We start from the raw sequence: 25,099 nt of genomic DNA, 5'->3' as shown, positions 1-25,099 counted from the left end.
GCGCCCAATTCATTCCCATCCTTTTTTGGTTTGTCCCAAAATTGTGAAATTTTTGTCGTTTCCATGAAATGTTTTATAGTTCTTTCTTCACATATTAAATACTGTTAAATTTCTAAACATATTTATCCACATAGAACAAAAAATGGAGTGGCGATGAGAAAAAAAAATTGACAAATTCTGTGTCACCATCTATTTTTACCGTTTTAAAATGATAAATTGTTTTTATGGCACTTTGTATTAACCAAGTGACATATAGCAATCGCCAATTCTGTCGGTCTGTGTGTCTGTCGGTCTGTCTGTCTGTCGGTCCCGGTTTTGCTACTTCAGGCACTTCCAGGCAAGCTATGACAATGAAACTTAGTAGGCGTATCAGGAACCGGACAAGATTAACTTAGAAATAGTCGTTTCCCTGATTTGACCCTTGGGGGGGGGGGGCTGTTGATTCAGAAAACTAGAAAAAATGATGTATTTTTAACTTGCGAAGGAGTGATCGGATCTTAATGAAATTTGAAGTTTGGAAGGATATCGTGTCTCAGAGCTCTTATTTTAAATTCCGACTGGATCTGGTGAAATTGGGGGGAATTGAGGAGGAGCCTAAAATATTGGAAAACGCTTAGAGTGGAGGGATCGGGATGAAACTTGGTGTGAAAAATCAGCACAACTCCTAAATAGGTGATTGACATAACCGGGATGGATCTGCTCTCTTTGGGGGAGTGGGGGGGAGGGGTTAATTCTGAAAAATTTGAAAAATGAGGTAATTTTAACTTACGAAGGAGTTATCGGATCTTAATGAAATTTGATGTTTGGAAGGATATATTATCTCAGAGCTCTTATATTAAATTTCAACCTTATCCGGTGAAGGGGACGTTGGGGGGGGGGGGGGCGGAACCTAAACTCTTTGAAAATGCTTAGAGTGGAGGGATTGGGATGAAACTTGGTGGGAAAAATAAGCACAATTCCTAGATACGGGATTGGCGTAACTGGAACGGATCTGCTCTCTTTGAGGGATTCGGCGGGGGGGGGGGGGTGCTAGGTTAATTCCAAAAATTAGAAAAAATGAGGTATTTTTAGCTTGCGAAAGAGTGAACATATCTTAATGAACTTTCATATTTAGAAGGACCTCGAAACTTAGATCTTTTATTTTTTATCCCAACCGGGTCCAGTGTCATTAGGGGGGGGGAGGACCGAAAATCTTGAAAAACGCTTAAAGCGGAGAGATCAGGATGAAAGTCCAAGTCCAAGATAGGTGACTGACATAACCGGACCGGATCCACTCTCTTTGGTGGAGTTGGGGGGGGGGGAGGAGTAATTCGGAAAAACTTTAAGAAATGAGGTATTTTTAACTTACGAACGGGTGATCATATCTTAATGAAATTTGATATCTAGAAGGATCTTGTGCTTCAAAACTCTCATTTTAAATCCCGACCAGATCCGATGATATTGAAGGGTGTTGGAGGGGAAAGCCGGAGTTGTTGGAAAACGTGAAATCGAGGTTTCTTACGAATGGGTGATGGGATCTCAATGAAACTCTTCTCTTTATATATAGAAGAATCTTATGTCTCAGATGCTCCATTTTCAATTCGAATCGGATCCGGGGACATAGAGAATTGGAAGGGGGAAACAGATATCTTGGAAAATGCTTAGAGTGGAGATATCGGGATGAAACTTTATGGGAAGAATAAATACAAGCTATAGATACGAGATTTACAGAATTGGTACGGATCCGTTCTCTTTGGGGGAGCTGGGGGTTGTTAATTTAGAAAAGTTAGAAAAGTTGAGGTATTTTTAACTTAAGAACGGTTGACCGAATCTATTGACATTGGGGGGAGCTGCAGGGGGAAACCAGAAATGTTGGAAAATGCTTGTAAATGTCGTAGATACGTGACTGAGGTAATCGCACTGGATCCGCTCTCTTTGGGGGAATTAGATGGTAGGGTTCACTGCTTTGGCGAGTTTGGGTTTTCTGGACGTGCTAGGACTATGAAAATTGGTAGGCGTGTCAGGGAGCTGTAAAAATTGACTTGATAAAGTCGTTTTCCCCGATTCGAACATCTGGGGGGATGAAGGGAGTGGAAAAATTAGAAAAATTGAGGTATTTTTAACTTGCGAGTGGGTGATGGGATCTTAATGAATCTTGATATTTAGAAGGACTTCGTGAATCAGAGCTCTTATTTTAAATCTTGACCGACATTAAGCCTCTGCTTTTCCTTTTAAAGCAATCTATTGGTTCTTAGAATTTTGCTAGAGCTCATAACATATGAGCTCTTGGCTCTTGTTTTCTGGTGTTCTTGAAAACTTGAATAATGCACATACTAGGTTTTGGTTGGGAAAGTTATTAATTATTTATTAACTACTTATTAATTGTTTCTGAAAAACTCGAAATGTATTTTATTTCTTATATGTTCTCTAGAATTCTTGTTGTATGATGTACCGCCTATTACCATGGCGAGTAGTGATGGATAAAATCTTTAACTATTTAAGCTACTTAAAATCTTTAGCTATTATTAGCTAATATCCTTTTATAGGTATTGGCACATATCTTTAGCTAATACCTACCACTGCGAATATAAACCTGCTGACCTAGTTTATTGTCACTGCCTGCTAACAAAATCACCCCCTACCACTGCTGTAATATAGCGTACCTTAACTATATGTGGTGATTTAATTTCTTTATTATCATGATAGTTTCTCCCTTTTTGTTGAATAATGTTGTAGGGCTGCCAGTACCTTGTAACTATAGGTTCTGATTTAACTTCTTTGATTATTATGATAGTTTCTCTCTCTATTGAATTATGGTGTAGGGGTGCCAGTACCTTGTAAATGTAAGTTCTGATTTAACTTCTTTGATTATTATGATAGTTTCTCCCTTATTGTTGAATTATGTTGTAGGGGTACAAGTACCTTGTAACTATAAGTTCTGATTTAACTTCTTTGATTATTATGATAGTTTCTCCCTTTTTGGTGAATTATGGTGTAGGGGTGCCAGTACCTTGTAACTATTAGTTCTGATTTAACTTCTTTGATTATTATGATAGTTTCTCCTTTTTATTGAATAATGATGTAGGGGTGCAAGTACCTTGTAACTATAACTTCTGATTTAACTTCTTTGAGTAGCCTATTATGATAGTTTCTCCCTTTTTGTTGGATAATGGTGTAGGGGTGCCAGTACCTTTTAACTTTAAGTTCTGATTGAACCTTTTTGAGTAGCCTATTATGATGGTTTCTTCCTTTTTGTTGAATAATGGTGTAGAGGTGCCAGTGGGAATTTAACAGTCGCCCAAAATCAATATACAAAAAAACCCATAGGTTTTTTAATTCGAAAAACAAAATCCTGAAAAAGTTAAATAAAGTAATAAAGTGGTACCAAAAATGTAGAATGATAGGCGAATGAAAAACTGTTAATTCACATACAATAATTCAACAATTACATAATTTACGTGTTTACAACAAGTGTTCAAACTGACTTCATCATCTTCTGATTTTCTTCTTCTTGGGAGACAAGTAAGCTTTGTACGTTTTGAAGCATAAGTTTATTCCCTCCTACTGTTTCAATTTCTCACATATTTTTATGGCACTTGGTATTAACCGGTTAATTCGGGAAAAATAGAAAAAATTAAGTATTTTTAACTTACGAACATGTGATGGGATCTTAATGAAATTTGATGTTTGCAAGGATATCGTGTCTCAGAGCTCTTATTTTAAATCCCGACCTGATTCGGTGACATTGGGGGGAGTCGGAGGGCGGGTACCTAAAATCTCGGAAAACGCTTAGAGTGGAGGGATCGGGGTGAAACTTGGTGGAAAATAAGCAGAAGTCATAGATACGTGATCGACATAACCGGAATGGATCTGCTCTGTTTGTGGGAGTTGGAGGGGCGAGGGTTAATTCTGAAAAATTAGAAAAAATGAGGTATTTTTCACTTACGAAGGAGTGATCGGATCTTAATGAAATTTCATATTTAGAAGGACCTCGTAACTCAGATCTCTTACTTTAAATCCCGACCGGATCCAGAGTCATTAAGGGGGAGAGTTGGGGGGACCGGAAATCTTGGAAAACACTTAAAGCGGAGAGATTAGGATGAAACTTGGTGGGAGGAATAAAAATATGTCCAAGATAGGTGACTGACGTAACCGGGATGGATCCGCCCTCTTTGGTGGTGTTGGGGGGAGGGGAGGGATTAATTCGGAAAAATTAGAAAAACAAGGCATTTGTAACTTAAGAACGGGTGATCAGGTCTTAAGGAAATTGGATATTTAGAAGGATATTGTGCTTCAGAGCACAATAAATTTATTTTCAATGGATTTCCAATCAGATTCGGATCGGATCGGACCCGAGGACATAGGGGGTTGGAGGGGGGTAACAGAAATCTTGGAAAACGCTTAGAGTGGAGAGACCGGGATGAAACTTGTCTGGAAGAATAAGCAAAAGTTATAGATACGTGATTGGCATAATTGGAACGGATCTGTTCACTTTGGAGGAGCTGGGGGATGTTGATTTGAAAAAATAAAAAAAAACTGAGGAATTTTTAACTTAAGAGCGGGTGACCGGATCTTAATGAAATTTGATATAAAGAGGGAACTTATTTCTCAGAGCTCTTATTTGAAATTTCGACCAGATCTGTCGACATTGGGGGAGTTGAAGGGGTAACCGGAAATCTTGGAAAACGCTTAGAGTAGAGAAATCGGGATGAAACTTGGTTGGTAGAATAAGCAAATGTCCTAGATACGTGATTGACCTAACCGTACTGAATCCACTCTCTTTGGGGGAGCTAGGGTGTAGGGTTCAGTGCTTTAGCGAGTTTGGTGCTTCGTGACGTGCTACGACGATTGAAATCGGTAGGCGTGTCTGGGAGCTGCACAAATTGACTTGATAAAGTCGTTTTCCCCGATTAGACCATCTGGGGGCTGAAGGGAAAGGAAAAAAGTAGAAAAATGAGGTATTTATAACTTATGAGGGGGTGATCGGATCTTAACGAATTTTGATATTTAGAAGGACCTCGTGACTCAGAGCTCTTATTTTAAATCCCGACCAGCATCAAGCCTCCGATTTTCCTTTTAAATCAATCTATTGATTCTTAGAATTTTGCTAGAGCTGATACTATATGAGCTCTTGGCTCGTCCGGCCTCTTCACAAGTGCCATATGAGCTCTTAGCTTTTTTTATAGTAAGAATGAAAATAAACTAATAAAAAACATTATTACAAAAGAAATAATAAAAGCTCTTATATTTCAGCTTCAAATCCAGAAGTCTTTATCAATAATAGGAGGGGACCCCGCCTCCTCCCACAAAAAAAAGTTTAGACAAAGCGCTGGAAAACGTAAGAAAACACAAAACGAAAAAACAAATACATTTTTGATTACTATTCTCTTCTAGTGTTTATAATATTATTGACCTGTTAGCATAAACACTAACTTAAGATGTCCCTGTAAAAAAAAGGTTAAGGACAAAAATCTGGAATCTGGATGGATTAACAATAAACAAAATGATATCTTATATGTAGCAGTTTTCGTTTTGACCAAAGGTATTGGGTCTATATTATTATGTAATGATTTCTTTTTTTCTCCCTTCTTTCTCCTTTGTTTTTCTTACTTTTTTGCTTCTTCTATCTTCTTCTTTATCTTCTTCCTTCTTTGCTTCTTCTTTGTTTTCTTATTTTTTCTTCTTATTTTTTTCTTCTTTTTGCTTCTTTTGTTTCTTCTTCTTCTTTTCTCCTTCGTTTTTCTTTTCTTTTTTTCTTGCTATGTCTTTTCGCTGTAGTGCTACATGGGTTGTCGATAAATAAAATATGCGTAAACACAGCATTTTGACAAGACCTGAAAAGTCTGCAGTTTAGCCTTTAATACCCATCTATTCAGGGTACTTTATGCCTCTTGATAAGTATCTCCTGGATACCATTTCAACGATTTTTTTTTATGTCATGGTATATTCCATTATTCACGTGGGTCGTTAAATCAAGTTTGTTTTACGCCTACTAGAAAATACAGTTTAGCCTTTAATACCCATCTATTCAGGGTACTTTACGCCTCTTGATAAGTCTCTCCTGGATACTATTTCAACGAAATTTTTTTTATGTCATGGTATATTTCATTATTCACGAGGGTCGTTAAATCAAGTTCGTTTTATGCCTACTAGAAAATACAGTTTAGCCTTCATTACCCATCTATTCAGGGTACTTTACGCCTCTTGATAAGTCTCTCCTGGATACTATTTCAACGAAATTTTTTTTATGTCATGGTATATTTCATTATTCACGAGGGTCGTTAAATCAAGTTCGTTTTATGCCTACTAGAAAATACAGTTTAGCCTTTATTACCCATCTATTCAGGGTACTTTACGCCTCTTGATAAGTAGATTTCATTATTCACGAGGGTCGTTAAATCATGTTCGTTTTATGTCTACTTGAAAATAACTTCTTGAAGAATTAAAATCAAATTGCCATCAAGTCCTGGTTAATTGGCGACAAAGCTAAGACAAATAGTCTGAGTGAGAGGCAAAGCTGGCATAAGCCCTTTCAGGGCTGTATAAAAATGATGTCATTTCACTTGTTTATAGATCTATCGTCAATCCATCTCAGGGCAGAACTAAGGTACAACTAGGGCATGATTAGTCAAACATTAATAAAACGTTTAAATAATGTAAGTAGTTAAATATTTTATATACTTGCTCTTGTCTTATATGGTTCTTTTTTTCTGAGCATATGGACAACAAAAAAAAGGCAAAAATTTAGTAAAAGAAAAGATTAAAAGGGTCAGGGACAGTCTCGCTCATTAACAGGATATTTTGTTTTAAGTTTTAACATCACTCCTTACTTCCATTTGAAAAATTATTTAAGGGGCTGTCTCCTCCTTCTGCTTCCTGTTTTTATGGCACTTGGTATTAACCAAGTGACATATAGCAATCGCAAATTCTGTCGGTCTGTCTGTCGGTCCCGGTTTTGCTACTTTAGGCACTTCCAGGTAAGCTAGGACGATGAAATTTGGCAGGCGTATCAGGGACCGGACCAGATTAAATTAGAAATAGTCGTATTCCCGATTTGACTATCTGGGGGGGAGGAGTAGGGGGCCCGTTAATTTGGAATAATAGAAAAATTGCAGTATTTTGAAGTTACGAACGGTTGATCAGATCTTAATGAAATTTGATGTTTGGAAGGATATCGTGTCTCAGAGCTGTTATTTATTTAAGGGGCTGTCATTATTACACTTAGAGTGGAGGAATCGGGATGAAACTTGGTGGGAAAAATTAGCACAAGTCCTAGATACATGATTGACATAATCGGAACGGATCCGCTCTCTTTGGGGTAGTTTTCTAATTCTGAAAAATTAGAAAAAATGAGGTAATTTTAACTTACGAACGGATGATCGGATCTTAATGAAATTTGATGTTTGGAAGGATATCGTGTCTCAGAGCTCTTATTTTAAATCCCGACAGGATCTGATGACATGGGGGGGAGTTGGGAGGGGGAAACCTAAAACTTTGAAAACACCTAGAGTGGAGGGATCGGGATGAAACTTGGTGGGAAAAATATGCACAAGTCCTAGATACATGATTGACATAACTGGAACGGATCCGCTCTCTTAGGGGTAGTTGGGGGAAGGGGGGGGGGGTATTTCCGAAAAATTAGAAAAAATGGTGTATTTTTAACTTACGAATGGGTGATCGGATATCAATGAAATTTGATAGTTAAAAGAATATCATGTCTCAGAGCTCTTATTTTAAATCCCCACCGGATCTGGTGACATTGGGGGGGTTGGGAGGGGAAACCTAAAATCTTGGAAGACACTTAGAGTGAAGGAATCGGGATGAAACTTGGTGGGAAAAATAAGCACAAGTCCTATATACATGATTGACATAACCGGAATGGATCCGCTCTCTTTGGGGTAGTGGGGGGGGGAGGGTTAATTCCGAAAAATTAGAAAAAATGAGTTGTTTTTAACTTACGAACGGGTGATCGGATCTCAACGAAATTTGATATTTAGAAGGGATATCGTGTCTCAGAGCTCGTATTTTAAATCCCTACCGGATCTGGTGACATTGGGAGGGGAGAGTTGGGAGGGGGAAACCTAAAAGCTTGGAAAACATTTAGAGTGGAGGGATCGGGATGAAACTTGGCGGGAAAAATAATCACAAGTCCGAGATACATGATTGACATAACCGGAACGGATCCGCTCTCTTTGGGGTAGTGGGGGGGGGGGTAATTCTGAAAAATTAGAAAAAATGAGGTAATTTTAACTTACGAACGGGTGATCGGATCTTAATGAAATTTGATGTTTGGAAGGATATCGTGTCTCAGAGCTGTTATTTTAAATACCGATCAGGTCTGGTGACATTGGAGGGAGAGTTGGGAGGGGGAAACCTAAGACTTGGAAAACACTTAGAGTGGAGGGATCGGGATGAAACTTGATGGGAAAAATAAGCACAAGTCCTAGATACATGATTGGCATAACCAGAACGGATCCGCTCTCTTTGGGGTAGTTTGGGGGGGTAATTCTAAAAAATTAGAAAAAATTAGGTATTTTTAATTTACGAACGGGTGATCGGATCTCAATGAAATTTGATATTTAGAAGGATATCGTGTCTCAAAGCTCTTATTTTAAGTCTCGACCGGATCTGGTGACATTGGGGGGAGTTTGTGGTGGGGGAACCTAAAATCATGGAAAACGCTTAGATTGGAGGGATCGGGATGAAACTAAGTGGGAAAAATAAGCAGAAGTCTTAGATACGTGATTTACATAATTGGAACGGATTCGGTCTATTTGGGGGGGGGGGCGGGAGTTCATTCTGAAAAATTAGAAAAAAATGAAGTATTTTTAACTTACGAAGAAGTGATCGGATCTTCATAAAACTTCATATTTAGAAGGACTTCATGACTCAGATCTCTTATTTTAAATCTCAACCGTATCCAGCGTAATTGGGGGGGGCAGTTGAGGGGAATCGGAAATCCTAGAAAATACTTAAAGCGGTGAGATCAGGATGAAACTGGATGGGAAGAATAAGAACCTGTTTGAGACACGTGACTGACATAACCGGGCCGGATCCGCTCTCTTTGGTGGAGTTTGGGGGGGGGGTGTAATTTTGAAAATTGAGGTATTTTTAACTTACGAAAGGGTGACCAGATCTTATTGAAATTTGATATTTAGAAGGGTCTTGGGCATTAAAGCTCGAATTTTAAATTCTGACCAGATCCTTTGACATTGGGGGGAGTTGGAGGGGGAAACTGGAATTCTTGGAAAACATGAAAAATAGGATATTTTTATTTTACGAATAGGTGATCGGATCTTAACGAAATTTGATATTTAGAAGGAATTCATGTCTCAGAGCTCTTATTTCAAATCCCAACCAGATCTTTTGTCATTGGGGCGAGCTGGAGGGGGAAATATTGGAAAACACTTGGAGTGAAGGAATCGGGATGAAACTTGGTGGATAGAATAAGCAAATGTCTTTGATACGTGATTGACGGAACCGTACTGGATTCGCTCTCTTACGGGGGAGGGGTTCATTGATTTGGCGAGTTTGGTGCTTCTGGACGTGCTAGGACGATGAAAATTGGTGGGCGTGTCAGGGAGCTGCACAAATTGACTTGATAAAGTTGTTTTCCAAGATTCGACCATCTGGGGGGCTAAAGGGAGAGGAAAAATTAGAAAAAATTAGGTATTTATAACATACAAGTGGGTGATCGGATCTTAATGAATTTTGATATTTAGAAGGATATCTTGACTCAGAGCTCTTATTTTAATCCTGACCGGCATTAAGCCTCTTATTTTCCTTTTAAATCAATCTATTGATTCATAGAATTTTGCTAGAGCTCATACCATATGATCTCTTGGCTTTCAGCTCTTCTTGCCTCGTCACAAGTGCTATATGAGCTCTTAGCTCTTGTTTATGCTTAACATTTAAGATTAGCCTTTTTATCGCAGTGCTTCGATATTCTAAAACTGCTATTTTCTAATGGAACTTAAAGGTTAACCATAAAAAACAGGAAGTAGAAGGAGGTGGCAGCCCCTTAGACAATTTTTAGATGAATGGATCTGAGATGGATGGATGATAGATCTATAAACAACCTTTAAGTTTAACCTTTTTATCAAAGTGCTTCGACATTAAAAAATTGCTATTTTCTAATGAAACTGTATTTCTACAATAAGGGGGGAGGGGAGCTGTGTCTGCCTCAGCCTCTTTTTGCACGCTCCCTCTTCTATTAGTTCGTTTTAATTTTATTAGTGACATTGCTCACCGTGCGCTTCGAGCTCGAATGCTCATGGTCCAGTTTTCACTGTTACATTATACTAAATACAGGCATGCTAAATACAGAACTTACCGGAGTTTTATTAGACCAAGAAAATTTGTTTTTTTTTTATTGAACAAATATGTCACAAAAAAAGACAACATCGAAATCTATACAATACTAACAAAACAAAACTAAACATCTCTTATTATCCAAATAGGTCCCGACGCATATTAGCATGTTTGGGGTGGCCCAAAAAAATGAAATGAAAAGCACTTTATAGAACGAAATATATTGCTTTAAGGATGAAAAGATGCTTTAGTTTTGTTGTACAACGTTGTTATTTATCATTTTAATGACAAAAATAATATTATTTTCTTTTCAAACAATGCAACGTAAGGAATGGCAAGAAAAGAGGAGTCAAATCTTCGCTTGAAAGCGTTTTAGCCGAAAAACAATTTTTGTCAAAACTGATTTACAGACGTTATCTTGTGTAAAAAATTCTCTTTGAATGGTCAAATTGGCTTTGCTGTAAGACATCTGCCTGTATTTTGCAATTTGCCGACTTTGTCGAACTGTAGTTTGCCGAATTGCATATTCATTGAAGCCGAGTTGCAGAATCACATACAGCCAAAAATTTTTTTGTTGGCAATTCGTTTTGCCAAAAATTGTCTTGCTGAACGCGGTTAGCTATTGCCGATCCTTAGATGCAAATGTAAAAAAATTTAAAACTCGTCTTTTTCGGGTTTTTTGGAACAGTAGACTTGGCAATACCGCTTTCAGACGACCAAATGTAGATTAAAAGAATCTTAAAATGTCTTAATTCCGAATATAAAAAATTATGCTCCCAATATATAATGCTCCCAAGCTTAGAAAGCCTCTTGAAACTTTCGTTTTAAGTTTTGGAAGAGCGCTTTTTCACTAACTTGACTATTACGCTCAGTTTGAGGAGGTTACAGGCATCTTTATTGATAGAGGCTTAACACAATGGGCTACAGAAGCCATAAAAATAAAAAGGAAATTTTTGCTTATCTTTCAATAAACTATTTAGAGAGTGATGTTTACAACATTCCTCGTTCTATTCGAAATCCTACTTTAGCCGAATCCAACAAGAGTTGGTGGAATGCTTTATTGAGCACTGCAATTCGATTTATAAAGCTCCCAAGCTTAGAAAGCCTCTTGAAACTTTCATTTAGTTTTGGAAGAGGGCTTTTTCACTAACTTGACCATTACGCACAGTTTAAGGAGGTTACTGCCATCTCTATTGATAGAGGCTTAACACAGCCACAAAAAAATATACATTTTTGCTTATCTTTCAATAAACAGAGACAAAATCGATTCAATCTATTAAATTATTCTAAAAAAACGACCCCATAGGTAATAATTAAATTAAGATATTGCAACATAATCCGGGATTAAAGTAAATGTAAGACAAAAAAGGATAGCAGCTTTGGAGGCTAATCAAAGGATTAGTCCCCTACAAAATAATTAATTTCGTGTCAATTTCATTTTCTTGCTATTTTTATCCAGTTACTTTTGTAGGTTCATGAGAGTTACTCCATTTATTTATTTTTATGCTCTTTTGGGGCATGGAGTAGTAATTGTATGTATATATTGTTTTTTAATTTTAGGTTATTTTTTAGATTTAATAGATTAATTTTATAGTTTATTTTGAATTTCGTCTTTTCTCTTTTGATTGGTTCCGTCGTAGATTATTTCTAGTTTTAGCGCTTGAGACACATAATTTTATACAGAGAAAATATCCATCGTATTTGTTGCCTTTTGTTTGTATTTACTGGTCGTTGGCTTGTTTTTTTTTTATGGCACTTGGTATTTACCAAGTGACATAGCCATCACAAAGTCTATCTGTCTGTCCCGGTTTTTCTAGTTTAGGCACTTCCAGATAGGCTAGGACGGTGAAATTTGGCAGGCGTATCAGGGACCAGACCACATTAAATTAGAAATAGTCGTTTTCCCGATTCACCAATCTTAGGACGGTTTATTCGGAAAAATTAGAAAAGATGAGGTATTTTTAACTTACGAACAGGTAATCGGATCAATGAAATTTGATATTTAGAAGAGTATTGTGTCTCAGAGCTCTTATTTTAAATTCCGACTGGATCCGGTGACATTGGAGGGAGTTGGAGGGGAAACCTAAAATCTTGGAAAACTCTTAGAGTGGAGGGATCGGGATGAAACTTGGTGGGAAAAATGAGCACAAATCCTAGATACTTAATTGGAATAACCGGAAAGAATCCGCTCTTTTTGGGGGAGTTGGGGGAAGGGTCGATTCTGAAAAATTAGAAAAAACAGGTATTTTTAATTTACGAAGGAGTGATCGGATCTTAATCAAATTTCATATTTAGAAGGATCTCGTAATTCAGATCTCTTATTTTAAATCCGGACCAGATCCAGTGACGTTGGGGGGAGTTGGTTTGAGGTTATCGGATGTTAATGAAACTTGAAGATCTTATTTCTCAGATGCTCAATTTTAAATTCGAATCGGATCCGGGTTCATAGAGAGCTGGAGGGGGAAAAAAGAAATCTTGGAAACCGGAAATCTTGGAAAACGCTTAGAGTGGAGAGATCGGAATGAAACTTGATGGAAGAATAAGCACAAGTTCTAAATACGTGATTGACATAATTGGAACGGATCTGCTCTCTTTGGGGGAGTTGGGGGATTTCCACTGCTTTGGCGAGTTCGTTGCTTCTGGACGTGTCAGGACGATGAAAATTGGTAGGCGTATCAGGGACCTGTACAAATTAACTTTGATAACAGTCATTTCCCCGATTCGACCATCTGGGGGGGGGGGGGGCAAGAGGGAGAGGAAAAATTGAAAAAATGAGGTGATCGGATTTTAATGAAATTTGATATTTAGAAGGACATCGTGTCTCAGGGGTCTTATTTTAAATCCTGACCGTATCCGGTGATATTAGGGGAGTTGGTGGGGGGAACCAGAAATCTTGGAAAACGCTTAGAGTGGTGTACAAATTAACTTTGATAACAGTCATTTCCCCGATTTGACCATCTGGGGGGGGGGCAAGAGGGAGAGGAAAAATTGAAAAAATGAGGTGATCGGATTTTAATGAAATTTGATATTTAGAAGGACATCGTTTCTCAGGGGTCTTATTTTAAATCCCGACCGTATCCGGTGATATTAGGGGAGTTGGTGGGGGGAACGGGAAATCTTGGAAAACGCTTAGAGTGGTGAGATCGGGATGAAAATTGTCGGGAAGAAGAACCACACGTTCTAGATATGTGATTGACATAACTGGAATGAAACCGCTCTCTTTGGGGGACGGGGGTGTTAATTCGGAAAAATTAGAAAAATGGGGTACTTTTAACTTAAGAACGGGTCACCGGATCTAAACGAAATTTGGTATTTAGAAGGAAATCATGTCTCAGAGCTCTTATTTTAAATCCCGACCAGATCTGGTGACAATGGGGGAGTTGGATGGGGAAACCAGAAAGCTTGGAAAGCGCTTTGGATCGGGACGAAACTTGGTGAGTAGAGTAATCAAATGTTGTAGATAAGTGATTGACGTAACCGGACTTGATCCGCTCTCTTTGAGGGAGTTAGGGGAGGAGGTCCAGTGCTTTGGCGAGTTTGGTGCTTCTGGACGTGCTAGGACAATGAAAATTTGTAGGCGTGTCAGGGACCTGCACAAATTGACTTGATAAAGTCGTTTTCCTCGATCCGGCCTTGGGGGGGGGGGGGGCTGAAGGGAGAGAAAAAATTAAAAAAGTTAGGTATTTTTAACTTACTAGTGAGTGATCAGATCTTGATGAATTTTGATATTTAGAAGGACCGCGTGTCTCAAGGCTCTTATTTTGAATCCCGACCGACATTAAGCCTCTGATTTTCCTTTTAAAGCAATCTATTGATTCTTAGAATTCCGCTTGAGCTCATGCCATAGGAGCTCTTGGCTCTTCTGACCTCGTCACAAGTGGATTATGAGCTCTTAGCTCTTGTTTTCACGGTTTTCAGTCGTTATCTTAAAAGAAAAAAAAAACTTTAACAAGTAAACAAAGAAAAGGAGGAAGTATAGCTTATATCTATACGCCCTAATTGGACTATAATTGTTGCTCGTTTTTAGCTGTAAAGTACCTTGTAAATGCTGTTGAATGAAATTCTTGACACTAAATTTATTTATCTTACCATTCTTGACCTTGAAGGAGCATTTGCTTTCGCTTCTTTGTTATTATGGTTTTAACAATATCTAACAAATAACTGTTGTTGTTTTTTCACCTTTTGTTTATATTGAAGCAGGTCAAATGGCAATATTGCAAGTTGGAAATGTGCCAACGTGTCATCCTCAGGTATTGACTACTACAACAACTGTCAATTCGTCAGTTATACCTGTGGTTCAAGGTTCAATACAAATTGCAACAAGCGAACTGCGACTTAACTCGCCCAAACCAAGAAGCAGTGTTCCCCTTCTACCAAAGCCAGGGCCTTTGGCTACCAAGCAAGTAAGTGCATATAGAATGAACTTGAATATCCGGAGTTCCTCAAGCAACCGAGTTGTTTTATAAACACTGATTGTTTATATGAATGATATTTATTTACTTGTCTCAGGATACAGCTCTCCATGGTACTGTGATCAAACAGATAGCTTACTGTCGTGCTGCTCTGTCTTGAGTGTGGGGTGTAGTGATCTCTAGCCATTGTTAATTTCATCTTTGCCTGTGGCGTAAGAAGCCTCTGGTTGGCTCTAGGTCTGTCATGATTCTATTGATCCAGGTCTTTACTTGCCCTCTGGCTTCTTCTTCAAGTAAATCAGGGGTTTGTAGTGCATTTCTGTTTCTTAGAGTGCTATTAGACCTCCGTAAAACATGATCAAACCGATTTAGGCGGTGTTTTTGACTACTGAATAATTTTGATGGCAATGTATTTTAATATTGATGTTTCTGAATTTATTCATGAGTAAGACTCTGAGAATTTGTCTAAGGCGGGAGTGATAGATCCCGTTTAGGATATGGGCATCTGCTGCTTTCATAAGTCACTTCCAGCAACCGTGTAGTTGTACAGAGTGGAGTGTTGCTTTGCGAATGTGAATTTTGTCTTAAAGGAGACATTTGTTAGCCTAATTAGGCTCTTCCTCAGTTGCGCAAAGACTGCTGATGTTGTGGGTGCTCTGCTCAAAATTTCTTTACTATAACTACTGAATATGTCAATTGGATATTCCAGATATTTGAACTGATTGATTTTTTTTCTACAGATAGTTGGATATTTCAATGTCTTAGGTTTTGGTTTGACTCTGTTATATTTCGAATCAAAGCACAAATTTATATGACGATGGCTATGGCTGTGATTTATGTATGTTAATTGCCTTATAATTTATTACGATAAGAACTGCCGCCGATAGGCATGAAGGTGTAAGGCATTTGATAATAAAATCGTTTATCGTTTATGAGGCGTATCAGCTTTCCCTGGTAATTTGATTGCGACAATGTATTCCCGCACAACCCGTATGCCATATCTGCTGATTGGGTGGAAAGTAGTTATAAAATGGATGAAGATAGTTAGTGATCTGATTGTTTCATGTGTATTTTTCAGTCTTCACTTGCTAAGGGGCTGAGGGAAGGTTATAAACCCCTGATAAATCATTTGTTCTCTGTGATACGATTTGTTATACGTATAGTGGCCCACGCATAACGGATTGTCCAGGGGAAGGGTGGGGGGGGGGGGTAAACACTAATCAAAAACGTACCAACAATTTGTTTATGTGCATTTTGTTACGTTTTATGAATCGGAAAAAAAATTTGGGGAGAGGCTCAAACCCAGTGAAGCCCCCGTGGATACAGCCTTGACTGGGATTAAATGAAAATGAAGACTTGATTTATGGTAACGATAAGATTGACCAAAGAGATAGCTTCATTTACCTGAATAGTATTGGTAGTGGAGATGGTGGGTGCAGCGAAGATGTGAAAAGTAGAGTAGCCAAGGCCCAGGGTGTTTCTTCACATTTGAAAAATGTTTGGAAGAATATGAAGATAAGTCTGCTAACTAAGATTAGAACATTAAAAGGTACAGTAATGACAGTAATTAAATATGGCTCTGAAACATGGGTGCTCCGAAAAATGGATGAATATTTGCTAGATGTTTTCCAGAGAAATTGCCCTCGGATTGTTCTGGGTACCCGGCTGACTGACCGTATTTCAAACTGTGGTACAGTGGTGACAGTGGTCAAATATGGTTTTGAAGCATGGGCGCTTCTAAAGAAGGAGGAGGATTTGTTAGTTGTTTTCCAGAGAAATTATCTGTGGATTCTTATGTGTACCCTTCTGACTGACCGTATTTCAAGCAGTAAGCTGTAGGAAGAATGTGGTCCTATCCCACCATCTAGGTCAATAATGAGAGTAACAGTGAGATGCCTAGGAAACGTTTTGCGGATGAAGGATGACAGATTTCCAAAGATCGTCCTTTTCGGCCAACCATCTAGGGCCAAATATAAATTAAATCATCTCTGAACGGGGCGATAAATGGCCATAAGAGAGATTTTAAGGGAAATTGTGACTTCTTGGAAAGGTGTATTGAACGGAGCTTCGAAAAGATTGGAATGGATGAGGAGTGTGCTCAGCTGGGTTGGCTTCAGGTGGCTTTGTGCCGTAGTATGTATGTATGTATATGTTTATTTCCCGTCATATTGCAAAAAAATACAAAACTGACGGAGTAATACGAGAAAAAACAAAAGAAAAGAAAAAAAAACTAACAAACATCTATAAACGAAATCAAACTCAGCACTTATAACATGAAAAAACTATCGGAAAACACTTAGCAAAGTGCTATTACTGCCCGGACGTGTTGTATAACGCTCATTTCGCTTTTATACTGTACGCTCTGGACTAGCTACTCCGTAACTTATTGACATAGTTACATTACTGGTCCATAGACGCAATCCAAGCATATATTTTGCATATTTGTAAAAACACTTCTTTATGTTACTGACATCTGTCTGCGAGAAAAGAGGCCAAAATGGGACAAGCGCAAGCAAATGAGTAACTACAAAAGCATTATATAAAGTAGCAAGGATGCGACGGTTAAACTTGAACTTCAGCGCTACCTACAGGCCATATGCCTTCCTAGTTTTATTCGCAAAAAAAAAAATCTTTAGGCAAGACCCGTGTCGATCGGAGATTTTTTCTAATCGGGACTCCAAGGTACGTAAGACGTTCTTGGTCTTGTATGACGTGCACATCAAGAGATAGAGCAACGGGTTCTTGGCAACGGCGATTAAAAACTAGAATCTTTTAACTCTTACTATGATTGAAATTGAGACCAATACGATTATATTCATCTGACGATATAGGAAAGTTTTCTTTAACCCCCCCCCCTGTTCTACTTACACACCAGTTTTCACTTGAACAGTTTTTTTCTTGTGTTCTACTTACATTCAATGCGTCATCTGGTTAATTTACTAATGATACGTCTATTCCTTTGAAAATACATGTCGTGAGGGCTTTTTGCTGGGGCTCAATTACACTGCTATTGAACGTTTGTGCCGTAGTGAGTTGTTAGTAGTAGTCGTAGTTTTGCCTAATTAGTAATATGATTCTTACCATCTATATTTTTTTCTCTGGAAATGTTCTCCCAGGCCTTGAAGATTAAATGTTTCTGTGATTGACTCTCATATCCTTTTTCATGTATTGTGGCTAAATATTGAAAACTGAGTTCATGATTGTAAACCGGATTGAATCGGTACAATGAGAGTTCCATAATCTTAACTCTTTCCATATTATGAATTTGTGAACTAAAATAAATTTGAGAAGACAGGAGAAAAATGTTTGATGGTTCAAATAAGACTTGCCAAGACGTTCGGGAACATTTAGAGTTTAGGTGGGGTCATGGCCCAAAAGTCCCCTCCCCCCTTCCTCACGTACACCCCTGTTTGAAGGTTAAATATTGGGATAAAGTACCGCCTAATCTGGAATCCCGCAATATCATGCTAAGTTTGTATACGGTTTATGATCTATATCTACATCTATCCACAACCATCTCCATGAACAAGGCATTCTCTCTACAGCCATCCTTTTCGTACAACGGTCCTTTTCGTAACTCCATTTTCTAGTGAACCAATACATTTTCTTCCTTTTGTGGAATAGTCTTGTCCTAAGGACTTACTAATTGAAAAAAAAAGATAGGACTCCGTTGGAAATTGGATTTACAGGCTCAAAAGTCCTGTTGGAAAAAATAAATAATACAGGAGTAAATAATAAATTTGGTGACTAACATTATTGTAACATAGTTAGCTAACCGCATATCTTGATTAATAACGACACATTAATAAAACAATAAAATTAATAAAATAAAAAATTAATAAATTAATAAAAAATAACGACAATTAATAAAATTAATAGAAAAATAAAATTTCCTATCTTGTTTTGTAGAATTAACGATCGTATGCAGATTTACAGTTGGAAGATGAATTTATTTGTCTGAATAGTTTTATTTGTCTGAATAAGACTCCCAGAGAAATCTTTTTAGGAAGTAATCCTCTTAGTCCTTAAACATATCGTGAACCAGGTTAGAAAGCTGAATTAATCAATCCCTTGAAATGCTTTCGTTTAAGGGGATAAGCTCTAAATCAGAGTAATCTAAAAATTTTAAAAGGCCTTTTAATTTACCAAACAAATAGTGATCTGCATAATTATCGAACAAGGCATAGTAGTGATATAGTTGTGGATTTACGTCATGGTACCCGGTCTTCATTCTCAATGAAGCACCTGGGTCCAAGTGTATAGAATGAACTACCAGTGAGCATTAGGATGGCGGAACACGTACCTCAGTTTAAAAAGAAATTAAAAGATTATTTTCTGGGGGATAAATGTTAAATTTTATTATGGGTGGCAGGGTGATTAGGGGAGGAAGGGTGGGTTCGGGAGTTAAGGTTGGGGCTAGGGAGATAAGGATTGGCTAGGGAGGTAAGGGTGGGCAGGGGGGTAAGGTGGGGTTGGGAGGAATGAAAGGGGGTGAAGCGCCACCCCAACACCTAGTTGGTGGGGGCATTCCCTGTGTCCCTATCGTCATCGTCATCAAACATTCCCTGTGTCCCCATCGTCATTTATATATCCCCCTGTGCCCCCCGGCGTCCCCGTTGTAGTTGTGTCTCTGTGTCCCAGTCGTCATTTATAGTCGACAAACATGATGTCAGTCGACACACAAACATGACTTCAGTCGACACACACGTCCCAGTCGTCATTTGTGTCCCGGTGTCCCAGTCTGTAATCTCCTTTGAGTGTCCCGGTCGTCATTTATATTCCCTGTGTTCCGGTCTGTATATACATTCGTTTTTGAATTGGTATATGATGAAATAAATTTTTTGTTTTTCCTTTTTTTTTTAATTTTTTTTTGGTTTTTACCTATTTTTTAGCTTTTTAGTTTTTTCTTTTTTCTTTTTAGTTTTTTTTTGTAGTTTTTACCTTGTTTAGTTTTTTTTATTATTTTTTTTTAGTTTTCTTTTTCTCCTTTATTTTTCAGTTTTTTTCCTTTTTTTAGTTTTTTTTTTCTTTTTCAGTTTTTAGTTCTTTTATTAGTTTTTCTTTTTTTCTTTTTAGTTTTTTTGCTGTTTTTACCCTTTTTTTAGTTTTTTTTAGTTTTTTTCTTTTTTTGTTTTTAGTTTTTTACCTTTTTTAGTTTTTTTTTAGTTTTTTAGCTTTTTTAGTTTTGGTTCGATCTCTGGGTCCCGTATTACCACGCTAAGGTCAAACCAACTGCGCCAAACAGGTAGTTATATAACTGAGCTACTTCGGCTTGAATACATTCGTTTTTGAATTGGTATGTGATGAAATAATTCAGACGTCATATGCGGACAGTAACGTCACTCGACAGACACACAGACAACTTATTTATATATATGTATAGACTAGCTGTTGGGGTGGCGCTTCGCGCCACCGCAACACCTAGTTGGTGGGGCGCTTCGTGCCCCCCAAGCCCCCCCCCCCCGCGCGCGTAAGTCGTTACGCGCCATATTAGTTACGCGCCATTGTAGTTTTGTCCCTCTGTTCCACCTGTGAATATAGATAGATTTATATATGTGTTTCAAACTACGTAAAACTTGCGAATATACAACATTCTTGGCTTTCCCATTGTCTGTGCATATACAAAGCCTTATGTACTAATAATGACGCCATATGCAAACGCTCTTTTTACAAACAAACAAACATGCATACACACAACTCGTCTTTATATAGATAGATAGATATATAGATACAATACAAATTAACTGCGTAAAACTTGCGAATATACAACATTCTTCGCTGTCCAATTGTCGCTGCATATAAATAGATTGTCAGGTTTACCGACCCTCGAACATGCAACGTACAATTGTCAATAGGAAAAACAATCAGTATTAAGATCTATACCACATTTTTCTAATGATTGGCCTTGAGATTTGTTAATGGTGATTGCAAATGCTAATCGAATTGGGAATTGCAATCTTTTAAATTGAAAAGGCAGATCCGTTGGAATCATGGGAATGCGAGGAATAAGAACAGCCTCACCCTCAAAAGGCCCTGTCAAGATTGTGACCTCTATTAGGTTTTCCATTGTTTTTTTTTCTGGCAAGTCGCGTGCCATTGCAAGGCTTTGGTGCGTTGATATTTCTTAAAAGTATTATTGGTACGCCTATTTTTAGTTGTAGCACGTGTGGTGGAAACCCTGAAAGATCCACGGAATTTAAAAATTCAGATGGATAATTAACCGCTTCATTTGGTTCCAAAATTGTGTCGACTGACTTGTAAAGGACTGCCTGGTCTCGAATCTTGGTCAAAACAATATTGTTGATTTCGTGGACGTCTATATTTTTGGGTGCAAGAATCATTTCTATATTTTTGGGTGCAAGCCATTTATTATTTTTATAATTTTTTAGAATATTCGGAAATACTTTTTCAATCAATTCATTTTTGGACGTCACTAAATTACAGAAATCAGCAGGTAGTTGTATACGTTCTGAAATTGAGTCTACTGGGAGCTTTCCGTTTCCAATTGCCAGCAATTGATCTGAAAATGTTTGACCAGAGTCATCGTTTTGCAATCTGACACGCATATTTGTTGTTAGTTTTAATGTTTTTACGTGTGCCCATAAATTAGAATTTTTCAGGCAAGCATTCATTTCGTCTGCAGGAGTTGATCTAGGTATTATAGGTAATGTTTGCCTGAAATCTCCCGCAAGCAATATTAATGTGCTGCCAAAGGGTTTCGACTTCCCTCGCAAATCTTTCAAGTATTGATCCAGAGCCTCGAGCGATTTTTTGTGTGCCATTGTGCACTCATCCCAAATAATAAGTTTGCATTGCTGCAATACTTTACCCATCCCAGATGATTTGGAAATATTGCACGTGGGAGTTTCTGTAGAATGCAAATTCAGAGGCAATTTCAAAGCGGAATGAGCAGTTCTTCCACCAGGCAGCAATGTTGCGGCTATTCCGGACGACGCAATTGCCAACGTTATATAATTTTTTGATCGAATTGATGCCAGAATCAGTTTTATCACAAACGTTTTACCAGTACCTCCTGGCGCATCCAAAAAGAAAATTTCTCCAACGTTGTTATCGACACAATGCATTATCGTATCATAAATGTCTTTTTGTTCCGACGTTAACTTGGAAATGTTATTTTGTACATACGACAATAGATCACTCGTACTGTAACTTTGTTCACGATCCAACTCTACACATGTCGAAACAGCAGCGATACGGTTAGGTGAAGGCATTCCCAAATCCTGAAGAGGTTTGTTTGCCGCCTGATATTGTACGATTTCGTCGATATCTTTGATTTCGGGCTGCAAGCCAAAAACTGCCATGTTACTGCCTTTGTTGACGTATTTACATATGTGTTTGATTGCCTTTACGGAGTTACAGTATTCAACGTTTATGTGTGCATTAAATGTTTTTGATAATAATGGGGAATATGGAACAACCCACTGGTTATCTACTTCGATGGTGGTACCGTTACGCTTCTTTATTATTGCTGTTTTACCGCCATCTTCAGTAGATCTTCTTCTATATTGTGGGTAACCATCATTGCCAGTAATTGTGTTGGATACTAAAAGTCGAGGATATTGCTTTGTGCACCTTCCTTTGGCCATGCATGGTGAATTTTCGTTCAGTGCACCGCAAGGTCCATGTATCATATTTTTTACAATAATATCATGTTATCGACATTTTCATCAGGTATTTCAGCGGAAATCACATCATCAATTTCGTTCGAAGTAATTTTTTTATGTAGCCAGATTAGTATATGTACGTGTGGCAAACCTCGTTTTTGCCATTCCACTGAGTACATCCAGCATCGCACTGACTCAAACACTTCAAAATTTACTATGTAGTTTATCAGTGATTTCAACTTTTGCCGGAAGACACGGGCCGTAATGCCATGTCTATGAACCGCCGATTGTCCTTGAAGTAAAAGCTGCAGTTTCTCGTCCCAAGATTGATTACATGTAAATGTAATAAATAAATCTGGACGACCATAGAGACGAACATACGCAATAGCATCTTGAGTATATTCATGCATATGACGGGGACTGCCAGCATATGACGAAGGTAAAATTGTTAATCTTCCAACGTTTGTGGTATTACCGTCATTTATAACTGCATCTCGCAAATGAATGTATTGTTCAGAGCGGAGCTTGGTCTGATTCTGGCGGATATATAGCAAACTTTCTGATTCAAGTTTAGCATACATATCAACGACGAATTGGTGAAACAATTGACGGCATTTTAAAATATTTTCTTCATCCTGCCGAATCATTAGTCTATAGGAATAATAATGCATTGCACTGCATTTTTTATTCATTTCTTTGTTAGTGGCTGGATTCATCAATTTAATATTAAAGTGATAGCCGGCGGCTCCATCCCAAAAAATGATAGGATATTGTAGGGCATCGTAGCATCGATGAGTTTCAGCAATTCTTAACAACTGAGCGTTTCGCTTATGAAGAATAATATCTCGAGGTAAAAACTGATCACCGACCATAACGATTGCCACTTCGTCGATAGTTGGAGCATTGTATCTACGCACATGTTGGCCAGGAGGCGTTTTTGTCAGTGGAAATAACAATTTTATGCGTATCAGTAGGCATCAAATCGATGGCTGTTTTGAACAGACGCACTAAATTATTATTTTCGTGGAAAAGATGTTGCAATTGGGAAACGCTTGTCCTTTCAACGTTGGGAGAAATTTCGCAACCTGCATTCAATTCAGAATTTCTATCACTGATGAAGTACAATTGTAAAAATTTATGATTCTCGCCTGAGAATGGTAGAAGGGACCCTGCTCTATGATAAATTTGCCCTTTTACTTTGAAAGTAGACATAAATTGATCTGGATTTTCGATTTGGGCTCCAAACGACGTCATTTGAAAAACATGAGTTATATTTTCTGATTTGTGACAAAAACGTTTAGATTCTGACGTAGTTCCAGTAAGGAAAGTCTTCAATGGCTCTGGTGGTGCAGCCAATAGAGGAAGTTTAACTTTTCCTGAGGCGCAACACATTCCCATTGTTTCACCATTGAATTTCAAGGCCTTGCAATAGGGACAAATTTAAGACATAGTCCCGATTTGAACACATCTACTCAAGCTATAATCATCGACTGGGCTGTACCTGAATGCCAGGCGATAACTTTCAGGTTGCTCTGATTCCTCGGCACGCTTTCTTTTCTTACTTTCTCTATCAGCAGCAAGCCTGATTTCTTGCTGTTCTTGTGATTCCTCGGCACGCCTTCTTTTTTCACTTTCTCTTTTAGCAGCAAGTCTGGTTTCATGTTGCTCTGGTAGTTCCTCGGCACGCCTTCTTTTTCCACTTTCTCTTTTAGCAGCAAGTCTGGTTTCGCGTTGCTCTGGTAGTTCCTCGGCACGCTTTCTGTTCTTTCTTTCTCTATCAGCCTCAAGCCTGTTTCCTTGCTGTTCTTTTGATTCCTCGGCACGCTTTCTTTTCTTACTTTCTCTATCAGCCTCAAGCCTGTTTCCTTGCTGTTCTTTTGATTCCTCGGCACGCTTTCTTTTCTTACTTTCTCTATCAGCAGCTAGTTTTTTGGCATACACTCTTTGAGCATCTTCCTCGGCTGTTGCCATTGTAAGTTCATCAGTCATTTTACAGTTAAACATTAATAGATTTCTACGTGAACGCATGTCTTAAATATCTTTAATGACGTCACCGTCATAACAAAAATGACGACAACTAACTTCATGACGTCAGTCAAAACACAAACATGACGTCACCCGACAGACAGACCCACACATCCACATACAACTTATTTTTATATATAGATATAGATTTCTACAATATAATATTGTAGAAATAGTAGAAATAATTTATTGATTTTTATCACTATTTATTTAGAAATAATAGAAATATTGTAGAGAAATATCTACAATATAATATTGTAGGAATAGTAGAAATGTTTTAGTAGAAATATTTCGACGCAGCCATTGAACCAATCAAACGTCAAACGTTTCAAAACGAACCATTCAAACGTTTATAACCCATAAACGTGCAGGAACAAACGGATGATATTTGAAACGGATGAATCACAGTTTAAACCAAGGGTATGGGTTTTCTATCATGGAGATTATAAGAGTTCCACTACGTAATGGCATCACGTTTGATTTTCGAGGCCATGTGGAACTTTACGATGATGTTATAAGGATAAATAAATAAAAAAATACACCTGCATATGAGGTGATCTTTTAAATGACCCACCAAACATTCTTGTTTGGTGGCTTTTGGAGACTAAACAGTCTCCACTCTGGCGACAGCATGCAAGACTTTACAAAAGAAGAAAAGGAGACGCGTGGATGCTATCAATGTAAAAGAAAAATATTGAGATTTTCAAGACAAATGATCAAAATCCTCTGGACAAAGGTTTTTGACCA

The 25,099-nt window shown here is 38.0% G+C and overlaps 1 protein-coding gene across 4 annotated transcripts in view; it reads left to right on the top strand.

Annotated features, from left to right (window-relative positions):
* Positions 1-25,099, top strand: part of LOC136027905 (polycomb group protein Asx-like) — a 77,442-nt gene that overhangs the window by 31,306 nt on the left and 21,037 nt on the right. For 2 of the 4 annotated variants that reach the window (XM_065705339.1, XM_065705336.1), the window contains exon 6: positions 14,488-14,693. In XM_065705339.1, the coding sequence (XP_065561411.1) occupies positions 14,488-14,693 (206 nt within the window). The remainder of the gene's footprint in view (positions 1-14,487; positions 14,694-25,099) is intronic. The other 2 variants (XM_065705340.1, XM_065705337.1) reach the window with 1 other exon arrangement.

Source organism: Artemia franciscana, chromosome 6, assembly GCF_032884065.1.
Source record: "Artemia franciscana chromosome 6, ASM3288406v1, whole genome shotgun sequence".
NCBI classification, from domain to species: Eukaryota; Metazoa; Arthropoda; class Branchiopoda; order Anostraca; family Artemiidae; genus Artemia; species Artemia franciscana.
Note: the sequence above shows the minus strand (reverse complement) of the source record. Positions and strands in the feature narration are given on the sequence as shown.